The sequence below is a fragment of the Xenopus laevis genome, chromosome 4L (genome assembly GCF_017654675.1).
Source record: "Xenopus laevis strain J_2021 chromosome 4L, Xenopus_laevis_v10.1, whole genome shotgun sequence".
Lineage (NCBI taxonomy): Eukaryota > Metazoa > Chordata > Amphibia > Anura > Pipidae > Xenopus > Xenopus laevis.
The window spans coordinates 33168967-33190172 of NC_054377.1; the positions used below are offsets into that span (position 1 = coordinate 33168967).

Genomic DNA, 21206 nt, shown 5'->3' on the forward strand with positions numbered 1-21206 from the left:
CAATGAATTTTTTTATTGTTAGCCAATATAGGTATCACTTCTACAATACTTTTTGTATTTGTTTGTTTTTTTATTTCTTATTTTTGCTACTGGCTGACACAGTATCACAGTTTTTGTTTAGTTGCTGCAACAAAACTCTAAACGACAAGAAGAACCATGAATGAGAGAAATGCTACTCTCAATCGCAAGTCAATTCTGACCCTCTGTACTGCTAAACCTAACCCCACCCCCGAGTTTACTCACCCCTGCAACAGCAAATTGTTTGCAAGCAAACCCCCCCCCAACCCTTATCGGGCTTCGATTGTCTGCACTGCACTCTGCCTCTTATAAACAGAGCGAAGCTACTTCCTGATGTGTTTTGTTCAGCATATGCTGCCTAATGGCACGCTGAAGCTTTCAGTTTGTTCAGAGATCTGCTGTTACAGCGTCACGTAAGGGACATAAAGAGTCAATACGCGAACAGGAAATTGACAGCCAAGACAGCAAATAAGCAATCTCCTTTCACCGGTTATTTTCTCTAGACGTATAGACGCATACAATTTGGAATTCGGTCACTTGTCTATCATGTGACTGGGTATCGCCTTTAATTGCACAATCATTACGTGTAACCTTGTTTTTCAACATCATTTTCTTAAACCTTCTTCTCCTGTTCTGGCTTACGTTATGGACGAAGTATCATGTGGTTGCATTAGGGTCACGAGCGTCTGTTATGCTCGTGTTTTGTTCATGCTGTTGTTCTCTGTCTCTGGCTGCTTCTCCTTTCCCAACTATGGGTCGTCGTGTGGAGTTGGTGGCTGTTCCCCCGGGCCACCTGTGGTGCTTGGTAAGTTATCTGTTTTTTTTTATATCATTTAAAAAACAAAACAACAAAGAATATACATCTCTCTCTCAATGGTTTGTTGCTATAAATGTCACTATGAGTTGAATTATAACAGTATCTGGCACAGCAATAAAACACACATAGAGGTTAAACAAAATTAAATTTTTTAGACAATCCCTGAAATACTGGTATTATTAATGCTTTCCTTTGTGTTAGATTTAGGGCAATGACACACTGGCAGATTTGTCATCCAAGTAAAAAATTTGCTGTTGCTGGTGACAAATCTCACCGAAAATGTCTTGCTGTCACTAACCTTGTAATTGGCGCATGTAAATTACATTACTCATGGCGATTAAGCTTAATAAAACTTTATATTTAAAAATTATAAAGCAGTTTGTAAATGGCAAGGCATTTTTGGGGAGATTTCTCGTCTGCTGCCACAAATTTCCCTGGGTGTCATTGTCCTTTTTGCCACAGGTTAACTTATTTGAGTCTCCTCTATGTCTGTACCATGGGATTGCATTGCTAATGTAATTGGACACATTTAGTGTTATCTGTGCTTATTGTCTAAAGCTATCCATACTTGATGAAATTGTACAAAACAAATTGTGTGTACCACCCCACCCTGAGACATCTTATGTGATGATGCCTCCTGTACTTAAAGGGGTTGTTCACGTTTGTGTAAACTTTTAGTATGATGTAGAGCAGTGATCCCCAACCAGTAGCTCGTGAGCAACATGTTGCTCTCCAAACCCTTGAATGTTGCTCCCAGTGGCCTCAAAGCAGGAGCTTATTTTTCAATTCCAGGCTTGGAGGCAAGTTTTGGCTGCTTAAAAACCAGGTGCACTGCCAAACAGAGCCTCAATGTAGGTTGACAACCCTCATAGGGGCTACGAAATGGCCAATCACAGCAATTATTTGGCACCCCAGGAACATTTTTATGCTAGTGTTGCTCACTGGTTCTAAAGGTTGGGGATCCCTGATGTAGAGAGTGATATCCAATTTGCAATTAGTTTTATTTTGTGGTCTTTGAGTCATTAAGCTGACCAGCTCTTCAGTTTGTAATTTCAGCAACCTGGTTGCGAAGATCCAAATTACCCTAGCAACCATGCACTGATTTGATTAAGAAACTGGACTATGCATAGGGGAGGGCCTAAATAGAAATGTGAGTAAAAAAATAGCCATAATAATATATTTGAAGCCTTACAGAGCATTTGGTTTTTAGATGCCATTTTAAACTCTGGAAAGAGTCAGAAGAAGTAAGGCAAAAATTTAAAAAACTATAAAAAAATAAAAACAGTTAACTTAAAGCCCCTTTAACTTTTCAGCATCAGATGGGGTCAAAGAGGGGCTGCATCATTATACAGAGAGTTTTTCGCGGTTAATGGTAACCTGCTGGGCACTGTCTGCCTGAGGAAAGAATTTCAACTTTCATACTGGCATTAGCACCCCTGACAGTATATGCCAATGTATGATGTGTTAACAGATTGAATGATTGAAAATATTCCACTGCTCCCTTTCCCTTCCTGCTGTTGCGATCATTTGGGCTATCAGCTTAAACTAATGGAACAATGGAAAGGAAGGCTTATCCCCCAAAATGTTTTTACACTCTGTGGCCATAATACATGGGTAAAACTCCATTTTAAATACAGTTGTGTATTAGTTTAACTGAGCAGTAACTTTTTGTGCAAACCTTGGGTTACAATGACACAGTTTACAATGTCAGCATCCCTATAATGAGGTACTACCTAGTTGTTGCCAGTTATTCCATCTTGCTTCTTATTTGATGGGCGATTTCAGGTCATATTTTGACCTGAAAGGGTCACTGTCCTGTGTTTTTATGTGAGTGCTCAATGTTTTGTTCTTCATGTGAACATATAAATATATTAAATGTTTCTAAATAAAATTGGGATGCACCGAATCCAGGATTTGTCCCTTTTCAGCAGGATTTGGATGTGGCCGAATCCAACCACCTGCCCGAACTGAATCCAAATTCTTAAAATCATGTGATTTTTCATCACACAAACCAGGAAGTGAAACCATTTTTAGCCATGTGCTGCACACATGGTTCTATTTGTCCCTTCCTGACCCTGATTTATATATGCTAATTAGGGGTTCGGTATTCAGCCAGATTTTTCACGAAGGATACAGAATTGGCCCGAATCCTAAAATAGTGGATTTAGTGCATCTCTACAAACTGAAAACTGTAGTTTTTTTTGCTTGAGAGAGGCTGTTGAATAGCTGTTTGTAAACAGAGCACAATGTCTTTCTTACCTAAATTGTCCTGCTGTTGATGTTTTTCGTCAGGGAACCAGGGCAGTTACGGGCCACCAGAACCTGGCTTCTTTAAAGGGTTCAAGTAGTGTTGCCACCCGGCCAGTATTTTACCGGCCTAGCCGGTAAAACACCAGCCAAGGCCGGGGCCAGTATTACAAATTTACCGGCAATGTAGCTGCTGGTAAATTTGTAGTACACCTAAAAAAAGCCCGTGGCCTGTCCCCAGCCTGCTCAAAATTAACCTTTTTTTCCTGGGCTTCTTGCCAAACCCACCTTGGCTCCATCCCCTTTGACGTCACGCCCGCCCAGCCAATAGTGCATCATGGCCCGCCCCTTTAGTGGCACAACCCGCCCTTTTAACCCCGCCCCCTCCACCTGCCGGTGAAGATTTTTTTAAAAGGTGGCAACCCTAGGTTCAAGTGAGGACCAAGGAAGAGACTAAAGGTGGCCATACACAGGCAGATAAAGCTGCCGATATCGGTCGTTTGGACCGATTTGACAGCTTATCTGCCCGTGTATGGGGGCTTCCTACGGGTCTTCCCGATCGATATCTGGCCACGATATCGATCGGGAAGGTTGGATTTTTACCCGACCGACCCGTCGGAGCCGCTTGGCGCATCGTAATTCGATCGTTCGGCCGTACAGCCGAACGTTCGAATTACCCCCGATATAGCCATGCAGTTTAGTGGCATATCGGGGAAAGATCCGCTCGTTTGGCGATGTCGCCAAACGAGCGGATCTTGGAGTCTATGGCCACCTTAAGGGGTCCGTTTACTAAAGTGCGTTAAATCTGACTTTAAGTTTCCGCATGTTATCGCTGAGAATATTTTTACGCCAGAATATTCACATCGACTAAGTTTACTAAACAGCGATATGCTCATTGCGATCACTTGCGGTAACTACGTTAAGGAACCAGCTTACATTAGCGGTAATTTTAGCGAGTTGCGAATTTTCTGGCGAAAAATTAAGTTTTTGCGAATATTTATGCTATAAAATAGTCTTGTTTTATGGCGGTTATTATGGCAATTTTTACTGTGACATTTATGGCCAGAAATGCATCTTCAAAACTCATAAACTTTATTGACTGATGATTATACCATCCAACAACATCACCAGAGTAACACCAATCAAACATGTATGCATCATATAAACCCTTCTGCCAATAGAATCATAGGAACAAGAAATGATACCAGTCAATCTCTTTGCTTCATAGAAATGCACAGTTTAATGTAGCCAATCACAATGAAACCAAAAAAGTGTAGAGGCTGACGAATCCTTGGACTGTGATGCCCGCTGCCAATAATACGCCTCTGAGCTGAAACTGCTGCTGTTGCAACAGATAGAAGCAGAAGCCAAAACATCCTGTCAGCAATAGCTACAGATCTCTCTCCTGTCAGCAAAGAATGATGGGTAAAAAAAAAACAGTATTATGGGATATTTCCTGCCCCTTGAGAATTTTCTGGCGAAAAAAATACTTTTACGCTACTACATAGGTGGCGGTAAAAGTTTGCGAATATTTTGGCGTTAATTTTGTCTTTAGCACATTTCGCTGTTTAGTAAACCATGCGTTAATGTTTACGTATCGTTATTTTCAGCGAATGCGATAACTGGCGAACAATTATTCTTGCGCAAGAAAATTCGCAAATTGATATTTACCGCAGGTTAGTAAACTGGCGATAACATATTTGGCGAAAATTCTGTCTATATATTGTGCGAATATTTTTAACGCACTTTAGTAAATGGACCCCTAAGCTAGAAAGCAGGCAGTAAGCTTGGCAAATGGAACAACTTTGTTAACACCATAGCTGTCAACCTCCCTCAATTTCATCAGGAGTTACCCTTATGTGTCCCCTTCCCCCAGTCTCACTTTGCTATACTGAATTCCCCCAGGTTTTTATAGGTTCTCAGGTGATTCTGTGGCGCAGAAAGCATTCAGTGATGTCAGCAGGAGCATTTTCCCTTTTCTCTGTCATATTATAACAGTACGTTGTACTTGATTCCAACTAACATATAATTAATCCGTATTGGTGGCAAAACCAATTACCGGTATCTGCCAACAAAATGTGGAGTATCTTTAGTTTTCCTGTTTGCACTGTTTATCTTAAGAAATAAAAAAAAAAAAGTAGATTTTTTTTTTTTATTAAGGGAAAAGGCAGTATTCCATATGCATTGCACTCCTGTTTAGCAAGGGGGTATATTGTCCATGTTAATTAATTTGCATCACTTTATTAATAAAAAAGTGATTGTCTCTCGTTGTCAGAAGGCTCTAGACAATGCTATAAATTATATGCTCTTGTTTATTTGGTTCTTCACATTGCATAAAGGGTCTCAGTGGTGTGCTGATATTAAACATCAGCCATTTGTTTCTTTGGTGGGTGACTGTAGGACCAGAAAGTGCAAGAATTACAGGTTATCTACAACCTTTGAAATCTCAATATATATATCAACCGCTCTCCCTGATACCTCTCTTGAAGGATTTAGCTGCCACCACTGCTCTGTTTCAGATTAATAGCATGTGCTGGTGAGTGCCAGGCCAAGCAGTGCAGGCACCCTAAGCGTCACCCCTGCCCCACCCCCGAGCGGGCACAAACACGCACATTGTGTTACAGTGGGGGGGAGGGGGAATGACTGTTCGGAGGATGGTAGGGCCTCCAAAATTCCAGAAAATCATGCTTCCAAAATACCAGGAAACCCCATTGCATGGCACCTCATCTGAATTGCTGTGTCCAAATAATTTGAACCATGTATTTATGAGAAAAGTCCTTCTGCATTTTCACAATTAAATGGCACAGGTAAGGAGTGTGATTTCCCTCAGGGGACAAAACAACCCGTGTTCTTTCCTATAAGGGTGACAGCACATAGCAGGGGGCCAGTTAGACTGGCTGTACTGTCAAAGAAACACAAATACACACACGTGACTTTTGGGTAAGAAGTTTTGTATGCACTGCAACTGTCTGTTACATGTCTCCTGCCACTGCCATATTCAAAAAGGACTTTTCAAACAACGGTGGTCCTTGCTGCAATTATACTGTAAATAACTGTCCCATTGGAGAATACATTTAAAAGATATGCCTATCAAGTTACCTCAAGATTTTTCTTTTGACCTGCTGTATCTTTTACTTTTTCTTTGATACCTCCAGTGCCAGGTGACTTGGGAAACCAGCTAGAGGCGAAATTAGATAAACCGTCAGTTGTGCATTATATGTGCTCCAAGAAGACAAATTATTACTTCACTCTGTGGCTGAATCTGGAACTGCTGCTGCCTGTAGTTATTGACTGCTGGATTGATAACATCAGGTACTAATTTAAATTTTCAGATTAAGTCTTTAATAGATCTTTTTCTGCCTCTTTAAAGGGATAAATTAAGCCTTGCTATGAAAATATATAGGAATGTGTCAGTATTACTACATAATGTGGTGTGCAAATCTAGCAAGCCTAAAGTCCCCCAAAGCCAACCAGCTCAGCGTAACTTAGCTGAGCGACACTCTGACATGGCAAAAGGATCCCTTTAGTTGTGACAGTCACACAGGGTTGGCGGTATCACAATCCTTCCATAGGCTAGAGTACTGTTTTCATTTGTAATTAGCCTATGGATGGATCGCACCACCCCCAGTTCAGTGTTAAACTAGGAAAAACCGGACAGCTCCCTCTACTCTTGTTCCCCCTTTGTTGGAGCAGGTACCGTTGGACTTTGGGTTTGGGAACTTTTGCTTATCCAGATTTTCATGCCAGCATTTTTTTAGTGCTACTGACACATTCCTATGGATTTTCATAGAATCATGCCAGTATTCCTTTAAGTGATCTAAATACATGTGCTGATTTTACCAGTCATGTTAAATGGAAATTCAAAATGCAGTACATTGTATAGTTTGTGGGAATTTTGTTACGTGCTATACTGACATCTGTACTTTTTTACACTTCTTACACACCTTATTCCTGTGGCAAATGGGCTGATTTGTCAAAGGATGGGCTATTTTGCATTTTTAAGGTGGCATAATAACAGAGCATCATCCCATGTGTCTAAGACCATACATTAGTATGAAGAGTAGAATGGTAGAAATGGCAGCATATATGATAAATTGGGCAGCACTGGCACTTTCCAAGGCTAAGATTAAAAAAAAAAGACTTACTGTTATAAAATAAAAAAGAGTCTTTGGGAAGACGAAATCTCCAGCAGGCTCCCTTTCTTTTATACATAGGCCATGTAAGCTGTACTTCAAATGTATTCAAATACTCTACATGGGTGGCCACCATGCACTTGCCCCCCCCCTCCGTGTGCACTGTAACTGAAGGGAGACTGGCAGAGGGAAGAGTGACAGAGGGGATGGAGTAGAGAGTGGCAGAGGGGAATGACTAGGGGTAGGCAGAAAACCCATTAGCAGGTACCTGCCCAGAGCCCCCGTATCGTTGCGCCCTAGGCCTTTCTGCCTACCCCTAGTTCTGCCTCTGAGCTGATTACAGGTATGGGACCTGTTATCCGAATTCTTGGGACGTGCGGTTTTCTAGATAAGGGCTCTTTCCATGATTTGGATCTCCATACTTTAAGTCTGCTTAAAAATAATTTAAACAATAAAGGAGAACTAAACCCTAGTCTCCTCCAACCCTGCCCACCAAGCTCTCTCCCGCTGCAAAATTTATTCTTTTCAAAAGTCACCCTGTATGATGACATGCTTTAAATCTGCAGTGTTGCACAGCGAAATTCAAAGTCTGTCTTCTGACCTTCTTCTGTTAGACCAGTGACACAGATCTTAGAAGAGCATGTGCAGTTGAATCTATATCCTGAATCAGCTTCTACTGTGCATGCTCCTGCAAGATCTGTATTAGCAACTGACAGAAGACGATCAGATGACAGACAGTGGATGGCACCTTGAACATAACTCTGCATATTTATAGCAGGTTAGCACACAGGGATATTTCTGAAAAAAATAGATCTGGAGGGGGGTAGGGTTTAGTTCTCCTTTAAATAAACCCAATTTTCCTCTAATAAAGATTAATTATATCTTGGTTGGGATCAAGTACAAGGTACTGTTTTATTATTACATAGAAAAAGAAAATCCTTTTTAAAAACTGAATTATTTGAATGAAATGTGATCCATTATCCTGAAATGGGAAGGTAATCTCCCGTAGGAGATTACTTTCCCATTTCAGGATAATGAATGCCATACCTGTATCTGGAAAGGGTAGTGGGTATACAGCAGGCGCATTAGCACTAAATTCAGTATATCATGGGGATGCAATATAAGGGTGCCCTCCTTTAATTGCTACCTCTTGTGTCCCAATTTAACAGAAGTATCTCATCCATTTCTCCTGCCTATGTAAGTCCGCATCTACCTTACACTCTACTTGCTTCCTCAATGTGTCTCTCTATATGGCCATGTGTTCCACAGTATTTTGGATTGCAACTTATAACATCTTACTTCCTATGATCCCCCTGGAATGACCATTCTTACCTTTTTATGATATTTGCTGGGGAAAATGTTGATTAAAATTTTGAGTAAAGGGGAAATACAACTTAACTTTTCGTATGAATCAATATTGCTATTCTATCCATAATGTGTCTGGGGGTGGGGTCGATGAGTGAGCAATGGAAATTTATTTAAAAAAAAAAAAAAAAAAGTAAAGCAAATGACACATCACCTATGTATACAATCTTGGCACTTTGTAGTGATCAAAGCAAAATAAATTCTGGTTGTTGTATTAAGCAAAGACTCAAGCTCATTTGTTTGAAAGTTCATTCCAACACTTCAGAAGTACCCACAAATGATCTTCACTTGTTGGCTGTCTAGCCTTGACCGTTGTATCCAGTTCATCCCAAATATGCTCAATAGGGTTAAGGTTGTCACTTTCCGCTCTCCATCTTTAAATATTTCTGTCAGAGCTCGGAAGTATGTTTAGGCTCATTATCCTTATGCTTATCTGTTGCTTTAAAATAAAGAGAATTCATCCTGTCACTGATCACAATGATGACAAGCCAAATATTTTAAACTGCATTTCATCAGCTCACAATACTTTTTTGCATTCTGCAAGAGTCCAGTAGAAAGTCTCTTAACTCTGTGTTCATGTGTTAATAGAGGTTTCCAAGCTGCTATGACTTCAGCCCTGCTTTCTGAAGTTTTCTTTGCACTAGTACTGTGGACACTTTCATATAATTTCTCTCCTTCAATTGTGCCTTGTTTTCTGGTCCAGTCAGTCTTCTGTTACGCAGACTAGTATCCCTTATGTACTTTCTTCTGATATGGTAGTTATATAGGTCTGCCAGATATTTTACGATCAGAGTTCTACTCTGTTTCTTAATGCTGTTTAAAAGTGTAAGCCATATCAAAATGTAGTCAATAAATAAGTATATCTAGATTGTTTTGAATAAAATACAAGTGAAATATTTCTTAACTGACCTATCCCCTTAATATTTCTAAATAAAATTTAGGAATACATTGGTTGAAAATTATACACAAAAATAAAACTCACATATATTTAAAGTAGCACACCTTTGTAACATAGTAGATGAGGCTGAAACCTAGTTGTGGAAAAGTAAAAGTGATACTTCTAGTGAAAGTGGTGAATGGATTTGTTATATCCTTATGCACCAACAGATAGAAGTTCACAGCATCCTTATGCACCAACAGATGGAAATTCACCACAACCTTATGTGCCAACAAGTGGAAGTTCACAGCAAAGTTCCGTGTCAACCATTCGTCAGTCAAATATATACCCATCACCTGTGGTCAATTCAACAAAGGTATAGGTGGGTACTCTCTGACCTCACTATGCATACTAAGTATCCAATCAATCCTGACAAGTCCCTAGTTGCTCACTGTTAACCAATTTCCAATTATAGCATACACTGCTTCATAACAGGAGCAGCGATGACCCCTAATAGTTTAAAACATGTTTTATTAAAATATTTCAACACAAATATTGCACTCACAAATCAACAAGACCACTCTAGGCCAGTTTGGAGGTTAGATGTATTGCCAGTGTTCCTCTCTGTGGCATGTTTCCTCTTGTAATCCTTTGCACACAGAGTATCAAAATGTTCAGATGCCGCTTTTTTTTTTACGATTTATGATGTTTTACTTTTGTATCAAAGATTGGAGGGATTTGATCGTTTGGGAGTAATGGAATTTTGCAAAGAAGTTGTAATTTTATGCAGATAAAAAAATGTTTATGATATATTTAAAAAACGATGTATATTTTCATATTTCCTTAACTACAGGGCATGCCATTCCCACATCTTTGACATCAGAAATTGTCAAAACACACACTTCAGTAATTTAATATATAGGAAGAGTACACCATGTATTATTATTAATATATTTATTCTAGACAGTCCACTCACATTATGAGGCTTCCGTTGCCTATAGGGAACAATCTATTTTACTAAAACCTCTCATTGGATGTCCATTGCCGCCACTTCAGTTGCAATGCCTAAAATAGAGGCTTCCAGTATGTTGTTCCCTGGCTTGAGGATAACAACATCTGCTCTGTTTGGCCTGCTGCATAAAAAGTTGTACGGCGCCTGCCTATTTTTTTTTGCCCTCTTTTCACAACATAACTTTCCTTGTGAACTGTTAATTCTCTTACATTGTAAGACAATTGTAAACTATTCTACTGTGTTTATATTTAATACTACTATAATGAATTGCTCTCTTTGTGGTTAACAACTAGATTTAGTCAGAGATCAGTCTAATCCAGCTTCATTCTTTGCACTATAAATTAAAATTAAATGTTTAGTTTATGTGGGTCCAACAAAGCATGGTAGTGAATGAGTTATTTATATTCTATATTTTTGTTAGAAAAAACTGAAAATGGTTATTTCATTACCTCTGCTATTTTAACCTAGGCTGGTTTACAATAAAACAAGCAAAACTACTGCCCCTCCAGAGGGAGTTGATATCCGAGTTCCTGGTTTTGGGCAGACTTATTCACTGGAATTCTTGGATCCAAGTAAAAGGAGTGTAGGTAAGTAGTTAATATCCATAGTTTTATTTAGTAATGCTCTTTTTGTTATTAAATGGCAAAGGCACAGCATGAAAGACATATAGGATTGTGATCAGTTATACTAAAAGCAGCAGGAACTGTATTTATCTCTGTAGGTACATAGATCTCATTTTTGAGAAACAAATGCCAAATAGCAAAACACACTTTTAAAATTAATTTAACTTTTCATAATAAACATGAAATCCAAATTCTTTTATTTTTATTAAAGGAATTGTCAACCCTATTTCAGCTTACATGGTGTCAGCATAGGGTGCCTTACTCCCACCTAAACCGCATTATTTTCGTGCCCCAATTCCACTCCTATGTCCTGTACTGCTGTCTTCTTCATCACATTAAGAGTTCCACCCAGTGGCCATTTCCCCGACCTGACGTCATCTATTCCCTTCTCCATTTTTTTTAATGTGCATGTGTGCATAGCCCCTCCCATCTGATCTCTCTAAGCAGACATAGCTTTCGTCTGCTGTACTCAACTGACTCAAACTGCGCATTCTCCCCACGCCAAGCGCCAAGGAGAATTCTGAAGGGAGGGGGGAGAGGGACTTGAGCGAGCTGCTGATATGCAGAGGGAACAAGGAAACGAAGCAGCTTCCCTGTTTACTCTTCAGCGACTGGAGTGGCAAGTATTTCAAGAATGCAGTGAGACCTTTCACTGATAAGATTTTCATTTGGGGAGTTGACCTGTCCTTTAACGAATTCATAGTTGTTGTAAACTCATTGAAAAATATCAACTGTCAATCAAATATTGCCTGCCCCTCCTCTATGCCTTCGGCATAGAGATGGGAGAGACAATTACTTTTGCTTTCCATTCAGCACTTACTAGATGTCACTGCACTCTCCATATTCCCCCTCTCTCTTTACCATTTAATTGTGTAACCAGTGCATAGGGATGGACATCAGGTCCCCCATTCTGGTGCACAAAAAAATTTTGAGATGATGCAAGACTTGCCTTTATAACGGTATCCACAAATTGGCTCATGCTTACTATAATAATTAATTCCCAGAATGAAGGAAACAAGATTCAAATAATTTATATAGTGTAATTAAAGTTTACTTTGCTTGACAAACGTGATAAAATAGGATTTGGAATATTTTTTCAGATTACAGGTCCCCTTTAATAAGTTGATTATCATTAGTTACCATTGAATAAAAGTGAAAACATAAATTGTCCAGTTATGTTGAGATGCTTAGTGTGTATTAGTTTGGCTACCTATAACGTCTAGACAAGAAACATAGCATAAACTCTTTAAATGAGCTTGTATGATCAAAATTATACATTTTTCATAGGTCTTGTGTAATAAATGATGGTAGCCTTTAAAGGAGAACTAAATCCTAAAAATGAATAGGGATAAACATGGCATATTTTTATATACTGCACTTATTGCGCCAGCCTAAAGTTTCAGCTTGTCAATAGCAGCAGTGATCCAGGACTTCAAACTTGACACAGGGGGTCACCATCTTGAAAAGTGTTAAATGCTCAGTGGGCTGTATGCAGCTGTTGAGAAGCTAAACTTAGGGGTTGTCACTAATTATCCAGCAGAAAATGAGGTTTATCTGTAATATATCTGTAATATAAGTTGATGCTACAGGGTTAGTAATTATCTGTATTAATTACTAATCAGCCTTATATTGTGACATTTCTATTCTATGTGTACTGTATATTGTGAGTGGGTCTCTAAGCTCAGTAAGTGACAGCAGCACAGAGCATGTGCAGTGAATCAACAGAAAAGAAGACAGGGAGCTACTGTGTCATCTTTGGAGATAGATCTTTACTGCTTAAGAGCTGTGGTTGTCTTGGGCTGGTACAGATGCACAAAACATAATGTATAACATTTCTAGCCTATTTCTTTAGTTTAACTTTCCTTGTCCTTTAACTGTAATATAATATTCTGTTCTTGTTGTAAATGTACATACAATGCATTGATGTTCAGCAGTTCATATTGAAATGTCCTATCTCCTTCAGGTTCATATTTTTACACCCTTGTGCAAAGCTTGGTAGATTGGGGATATACCCGTGATGAAAATGTGAGAGGAGTACCTTACGACTGGCGCAAAGCTCCTAGTAAGATTGTTTTACTTATATTATACTTACATATGATTACACGTATCAAGGAAATAAAAACAATGGATACCAACAGGTTTAATTATTGTCACTTTAAGGGGTGGTTCACCTTAACGTTAACCAATTCTAAGCAACATTTCAATTCGTTTCATTATCTTCTCTTTTATAGTTTTTAATTTTTTGCTTTTAGTTCTGACTCTTTCCAGCTTTCAAAAGGAGGTCACTGACCCTGTCTAAAAACAAATGTTCTGTAAGGCTACAAAAAAAAAAAAAAATGAAAACCAATTGCAAATTGTCTCAGAATATTACTCTCTACATCATACTAAGTGAAAAAATGTGAAAACCCCCTTTATAGAGGTATACTATTTGCTTATTGTTTTAATTATGAAATATCTATGCAGTATCTATATTTATGTAAAGCTGATCCAATGTCCTCTAACCTCGAATAGAAAAAAAAAACATTCTTTTTTTTAAAATCTGGTAAACTCTGTGTGAGGTAGCAGTGGTTTCCAGCCACCACGTACGCAGAATCTAGACAGGTGTTCTGTATCTGATATGTAAATTGTTGAGTGCACACGCCTCCTTTGCTTGCGGTGGAATGTATAATAATATACTGTCATTCTCTTAGAAGAAAGAATGACAACTAATAGTTCCATGTGAGAAGAGCAAACCTAAAACACAGCACTGACCACAGAATGCTTAATAGGTCTGTACCTCCACCTTGTGACTTTTTACACATCAAAGTGTGTAAGTAAGAGAATGGCCCAGCATAGGAGGGTGAACTCCTCAGAACAAGACTCAGCCTAAAGAAGAAGGGATGCTCCTTTGAAGACTGCAGTGTGTAAATTTTGGAGCAAGAAGATAGATGGCTTGAAAGAGGTGGGAAGGCGGCCATTAAACCTGAACAAAGGAGGGGGCATGGGACACCGCTTGTCACTATGGATGCACCGAATCCTTCTGCCAGGCTGAACCAAATCTGAATCCTAATTTGCATATGCAAATTAGGGGCGGGGAGGGAAATCACATGACTTTTTGTCACAAAACAAGGAAGTAAAAATGTTCCCCCCTTCCCACCCCTAATTTGCATATGCAAATTAGGGTTCGGTATTCCGCTGAATCTTTCGCAAAGGATTCAGTTGTTCGGCCGAATCCAAAATAGTGTATTCGGTGCATCCCTACTTGTCACCAACTTAAAATGCTACATTTACATCCTTATCCCGGCAATTTCAACACTTCCAGTCATGTACATTGAAAAATTAAAGGGGAACTATCGCAAAAGCGAAAATTTAATATAAGCTTCGTCATACTGAAATAAGAAACTTTCTGAATACAGTCAATTAAAAAGTCTTCGTTCTGTCTTCATGCAGGAGTTGGGTGTCAGATATTCATTTACCGTTAGCTCCAATATATATTATAGGGGGACCCCTTTTGCATAGAAGATGTATTAGAGCTCACTCTATTAAAATCACCAGCCATCATGTCTCTCTACATTCAGGATTTGTGCAAAAGGCAGTTATTTTGTTAGATTTTGTTTGTACTGGAATCAGTTATTTGAATGAGCTCTAATTCATCTGCTAGGAAAGGAAGCCCCCTATAAGATATATTGGTTCTAACTATCTGACACCCACCCAACTCCTGAATGAAGAGAAACAGATGCTGAGAGAGGGATAGTGAACATAAACTTGATTATTTCAGAAACGGTACAGATTTTTTAATTAAATTGATGTATTTATTTCAGTATGAGGAAGTTTATATTAAAATTCCATGTTCGCAATAGTTCCCCTTTACACCGGACTCTACAAAGATCATAGTACCAAGGCAGCACTACCATCCGCTGGTGACCATAGCTCAACAAAGGGCTCAATACCTCATCGTGGGCTGTTCTATTGCATCCACTGTTAAACTTCCTTATCCACTTCTCAGCTCTTCAGGGAACATGCTTCCTTCCTGGAGTACATACTGTAGCTTGTCAGAATGAGGTACTCACTGTAAAGCACACTGGGAGGCTTGCAAGCTTTCCTAGCTTTTTTCCCACAACTATGGAGAGTATTCAGAGACCTGCCAAGTTTTTCTGAATTAGTGCAAGATTCCTTTCATCCCTGCATTATCTGAATGAGAAGTCAAAGGTTGCATACATCAAAGTCAAAGTACATGCCTTCTGGAAAGGCCTTAATGATGAGCTGGCTGCCTATAACTTTCCTCCACTATTTGAGTATTTAGTGTCAATAGCTATCTAAATTGACACTTGGCTAAAAGGATCCCATGACTCTCCTCCTCTACCTGTATATAATATTCCTGCCACAGACCCCCCCCCCATCGAAACCTATGCGGCATGAATTCACAAGAATTACCCCTGAAGAATAAACCTTAGGCTTGCGCATGTATTATGGGTTCAATTGCAATTTTGTTCAACTTTTGTTTAGCCCAAACAACAACAGCAGGGAAACACTAAAGACTCTGGAAGAAGGTGGAGTCTACTGAGCATAGACAGTTGTCTCCCAAAGAATTTCCACAACCATGTCATTCTACTGTCTTGCAACTCCACTCATTATGGGACTTTTATGGCTACAGCAACATAATCCTGTCATTGATTAGGCCTCCTGAGAACTCACTGCATAGAGTTATTTTTGTCTTTTCAACTGTATTACTGCTCTCATTATTTTTGTTTCGGTCTCTGCTATACAAGGTGGTGCAGGTATTTGTAGGAGAGTGATAGACAAAATATAGATAAAAGAGCTGCAATTAACAGTGGAATTCAAAGCTGCCAATGAACAGTTTAGTGGGGATGAACTCTTTGTGCACATGATTTTATTATATCCAGTAATTGCATTATTTCTTTTATAGATGAAAATTCAGACTATTTTGTGGCAGTTCGCAAGCTAGTGGAGTCAATGTTTGAGTCTTATCAAAGTCCTGTGGTGCTTATTGCTCACAGCATGGGAAATTTGTACACCCTTTACTTCCTCAACCAGCAGACACAGGACTGGAAGGATAAATATATACATTCCTTTGTGGCTCTAGGCGCTCCATGGGGTGGTGTGTCTAAGACTCTGCATGTCCTGGCTTCAGGTAAGCTACATGTCATTATAACCAAGTTTTTCTTTTTTATTTTTGCAGAAAGGACCACTAAAAATGTTCTGCATAAGCTCTTGGTACCAGAAATATGTGACTTGTAAATTACTGGTGATGACTTCCTACAGAACTGTTTGTTACTGAGCTTTAAAAGGAAAGTTTAATTTGTTTTTTATCTTTGTGTAGATAGAATATGTAAGAGTGCTTCCCAGCTGACTCCCAAGTTTCATTAATCGTGTGATGCAAGGACAAGCAATGTTATACTTTAAGAACCCAAGAGATATTTATTTTGTCTGAGAAGGGATTTTATGCTTATGTATAAACTTCCAAATAAAATTACATAAATGTGTTAGGTTAAATAGAGTACAACTGTTTAGGGGAAGAATAGTATTGATTGTAACTTTTTTATTAGTATGAATAATCTATTGACCAGCATCTTATAATTTTGAGTCTAAACCTCTTTGTGTGTATGTATGTGTAATTATCACCTTCTTAGGATGGTACAGTATGTAACCCTTTCCCCACCTGCTTTTTGATCTTGCTGCCTCTAGCGTTGGCAGGCAGTATAGGGCAAAGTAGAAAGAATACATTTAATATCTATGGTACGGACAGTCATGTGCTTGACAGCCAGTGGTGTAGATTTTACAATCTATGGTAAACTGTAGAGTAGCTTCCAACTGCAGCATTCCATATCCGTCAAATTGTTGTGCCCCATACCTTCCCTTTTCTATATAATTGTTGTTGTTTTTTCCCCCTCTACTTTAGTTCTAGCCCCTGTTGAGGTCAGCCATTTAGTCAGGGCCCCTATAACAAGGTTACAGAAACATGAAAATATGGCACTGTAACATCTGCAAATAGTAATTTCTCCTTATATTTCTGCTTTCTGATATCCACATCAAATACCCAGTTCTAGTAACACCCCATAGGGCATGTTTGGAAGCACTGAACCTGGGTAGGCTCAGGTTCAGATGCAAAAGATGATACTCTAGCTTGCAGGGCTCGGTGACTCAAACTGAATCCCTGGAACAAAAAAGCGTAAGTTACAAAATTGTTTTACAATCCTCCTCGCCAGTGAAATTCCCATTGAAATTTTCCTTTGTAATTTGGTAGAGAGACTTTCCACAGATAAAGCATAGAATTATCAAGTGTTACCCAGGGATAAACTACTAAAAAGCTTCGACTCTACTTAAAGGGACAGTAACTACTTTTCAACTTGAGGTCAGGTTATCAGGCTTGTGCTGAACATTCCTCTTGTGTTGCCTCAAGAGGAAACTTCAAGTGATTTTGGGAGACTGAACCGACACATGGGTTTTACCACCAGCGATTCACGTTTCACAGCTTTTACAGGAGATTAGTCACCCACAGAAGCAGAGATTTATCGCTGGCAATTAATCTCCTGGTGTGCCATTGCCCTTAGTTTACTTGTGTAAACAAGTTTAGCATTACAGCAGCCTATTTACTACCAGTTGATTTACAAATGTACATCATTTTCTTTCTTTTTTAATTACTGGGACATTTAGTTTACCTGTTTAGTTTACCTGTGAAAGCTATACATATGTGGGATTATCCAGAATGTTTGGGACCTGGGATTTTGCAAATAAGGCCTTTTTCTGTAATTTGGATCATTTAACATTAAACCCAATAGAATTGTTTTGACACCAAGATGGATTTATGCAGTTTAGTTACCATAAAGTACAAGGTACTATAGTGTGGATGCCACAGGTCTGATGCACTTTATGCAAAGGATGACTGTGTCATGTAAACTGTGCATTTGAATATTCATGGCTATGTAGACAGAGCACATGGCCTGTGGTTATTGTGTGGTAAGCAGGGGCAACAGCAACCTTTTTACTAGACATCATAGATTTTACAATAAAATAGATTTGTCAGCATTGCCTTATGTGTCATTGGTTTTTGCTTCATACAAATCTAGACTCAATATACACAATACAAAGGGGCTTATTTGCAAAAACTCATATGATTGGTTGCCATAGGTTACTGCCCACATGTTGAAAAATGACTCCTTGTTGCATTTTATTTTTTTTCAGTAAAATAACGCCAATCAACAACAAAGGCGATCGTGGAGTGTGATCAGTGTCTAGACTATAACTGCTCCAAATGCTAAAAACTCAAAATCAAAAAATCCAATAAGATCACACACCGTAAACACAATATTTCACCTTTTTATATTGAAATGTTTTCGGTGGTGGCTCCAAATTGAGCAGTGTATGAGTTGTACTGTCATAACTTTAACTTACTGTAAATCATATTTGTATTTCAGGAGATAATAATCGCATTCCAGTGATTAGCTCCCTGAGGATTCGTGACCAGCAGCGGTCAGCTGTTTCCACCAATTGGCTCCTCCCTTATAACAACACATGGCAACAGGAAAAAGTTTTTGTAATAACGCCCAATAAAAACTACACGATAAAGGACTATAGGATGTTCTACGAGGACATTGGATTCCAAGATGGATGGGAAATGAGGAAAGAAACAGAAGGACTTGTATCCTCACTGACTCCTCCAGGTGTGGAGGTACACTGTCTTTATGGAACTGGAGTGGACACCCCTGATTCGTTCTCATATGATTCTTTCCCAGATAAAGAACCTACTACAGTTTATGGCGAAGGTGATGGGACAGTTAATTTGGAAAGTGCTTTACAATGCGGGAAGTGGAGGAATCAGCAGAGACAGAAGGTGTCATTGGTTGAGCTACCTGGAAATGAACACATTGCCATGCTGTCAAACATTTCAACCATCTCTTATGTAAAGAAGGTTTTGTTTGGACTGTAGATCTAGATTTTGAACTGGAGTTGCTGCTTTAATTGGGTAGCATAGTGCACAAGTTTTTGTACCAGCTACTTGTTAGTGACGGGGAAAAAGGAAATTCTATTTTGTTTCTTCAGCTCCATTCAAGAACTAAACAACCCTGCCCAAAAACACACACATTCAAACCTTGTTTAGTACAAAAATATTTTTTTACAACCAGGTTAAAGTGTTCAAGTTCATACATACTTTTGTATGTATAATAATTTCAAGTCATTATAATTGTAAAGCGACCACATAATTTGTATACCTGAGAAAATGAAGGATAGGTTTAAGCCACATGTTCATTTGTTGAAGGTATGCTATCAGTATTTAATTCCATAACTTTTCATCTTATTTGCACAGGGTTAAACACAATTCATCTGGCACTTTATAGGCTTGCTTCTTTTTTTAATACCAGTGCTGCCCCCATATCTCCAAAGCTAGGTATGCAGCTGGCATATTTGAAACATGTAACAGAATTGTTAAGGAAACATTTGAATTGCAGACATTCCAAATGTAATTTTTAAAAGAATCTACTGACTTGGGCCTGATTTGGGTAACTGATTTCTCCATGCTTCTTCAGCGTTCATTATAGCATTCATTATAGCAGGTAGATTTAAACTAGATTTACTAATCTCTCTGCATAATTTCCTCAGACATTTTAGCAAAACATCACATATCATTTTTTTTTTTTTTTTTTTTTTAGATATGCCTTCTCTGAGATAATAAAACAATGTGCAGGCACTTTGGCCTGCACATTGGCCTAAAAATGGGATTGATATTACAAAGGGTATTTATCATATCATTTCATTGTATGTACGTATTTTTTGAATTCTCATTTTAGTAAATGTTGTGTTTTTTTTATGCACGTTCATTACATGTGGGTACCTACATTACAGGTATTTTGAACAATGTGGTCTTGAAGCTCCTAAACCGTTCAAATACTACTTTGGCTGTATGAGCTATTAAAATACAAAAAAGGGGGGTTGTGGGAGCACTCCTAAGGCTAAGTAAAAATGTATTAAAGTATAATGGAAGTGCTACTTTCTTTGCCAATTAATCAGTGCACATTCCCTGGTCCCCTGTCTAAGTAATTCGGTATATATGCAAGTGCATGTGTTCACAAAGACCGGGGTTTTTAGTTACAAAGTTATGATCATAAAGTTGATAAACCACCATACCACGTCAAGGTAAACCCCACACAGTGGTCCCTAACTTGTTTACCTCTGGTCATAGTAAATACATAGTATATACAAGTTAGGGACCACCGTGTGGGGTATACCTTGACGTGGTATGGGCTTATCAACTTTATAATCATAACTTTGTAACTAAAAACCCTTTCTTTTTGAACACATGCACTTGCATATATATTGAATTACTTAGACAGGGGACCAGGGAATATGCATTGATTAACTGGCCAAGTCAGTAGCACTTCCATTGTACTTTAATACATTTTTACTTAGCCTTAGGAGTGCTCCCACAACCCCCCCTTTTTTTGTATTTGTATGAGCTATTACAGCCTACCTTCTGCATAACAACTGAATAACGCTTTAAGTGACAATAAGTCCTTAGAGGAGAGAGATAAGTGGATTACTGTTAATGTGTAGCACATTGTTAAAGGGACAGTGACACTTTTCCTGTACATAAGCTTGCCACTATACCTTTAATAAACCCGCTGCAGCTTACTCACTGACTGCTATGATCCCCTGCCTTTCTACAGACCCCTTATTATAGATCTCAGATGGAGTCCTTTCCCCAATGTCCTGGCAGTCAATGTTTTGCCATGAGGATGAACAAATTCACAGTAGGCTGAGGACAAATATAAACAATGCCCCAGTTTATTGGAACTGTGACCTGCCTCCCTAAGCCTGATGTCCACTTCTGAGGCATTGGGGAAAGGAGCTGCTGAAGGATCTGTATTAGGAGTCTGCAGAGAAGCAGGGGCTTCATCCAGAAGAAAGTTTCTCACCAAAGAGTTAACTGAAGTAATCGTGGCATGTTCCTGCTAAATGTGGAAAGTGTCACTGTCAAATAAAGCTATTCTGCAAAAGTAAGTTTGCTGTCTGAGCTGCTAGCTTGGCTGGAAATACAACTGTTCAGGTACCTCCATGTGTTTGAGGCACCTATATTAAAAAAAAATTATTAGACATTCTAGACTGACAATTTATTTTA

General features: G+C 38.8%; 1 protein-coding gene across 7 annotated transcripts; it reads left to right on the forward strand.

The window, feature by feature from the left end:
- Positions 1–339: 339 nt before the first annotated feature.
- On the forward strand, positions 340–19898 carry pla2g15.L (phospholipase A2 group XV L homeolog). Of its 7 annotated transcripts, none has more exons than XM_041590089.1 (8): positions 340–823; positions 6238–6394; positions 8385–8412; positions 9688–9839; positions 10938–11056; positions 13056–13154; positions 15999–16223; positions 18508–19898. In XM_041590089.1, the coding sequence occupies exons 1-8, from the start codon at positions 664–666 to the stop codon at positions 19017–19019; spliced, it is 1452 nt and encodes a 483-aa protein (XP_041446023.1). In that variant the 5' UTR covers positions 340–663; the 3' UTR covers positions 19020–19898. The 7 variants fall into 7 exon arrangements, with proteins under 7 accessions (XP_041446023.1, XP_041446024.1, XP_041446025.1 ...); XM_041590090.1 differs by having other exon boundaries at positions 9688–9833; XM_041590091.1 differs by having other exon boundaries at positions 9721–9839.
- The last annotated feature ends 1308 nt before the right edge of the window (positions 19899–21206 follow it).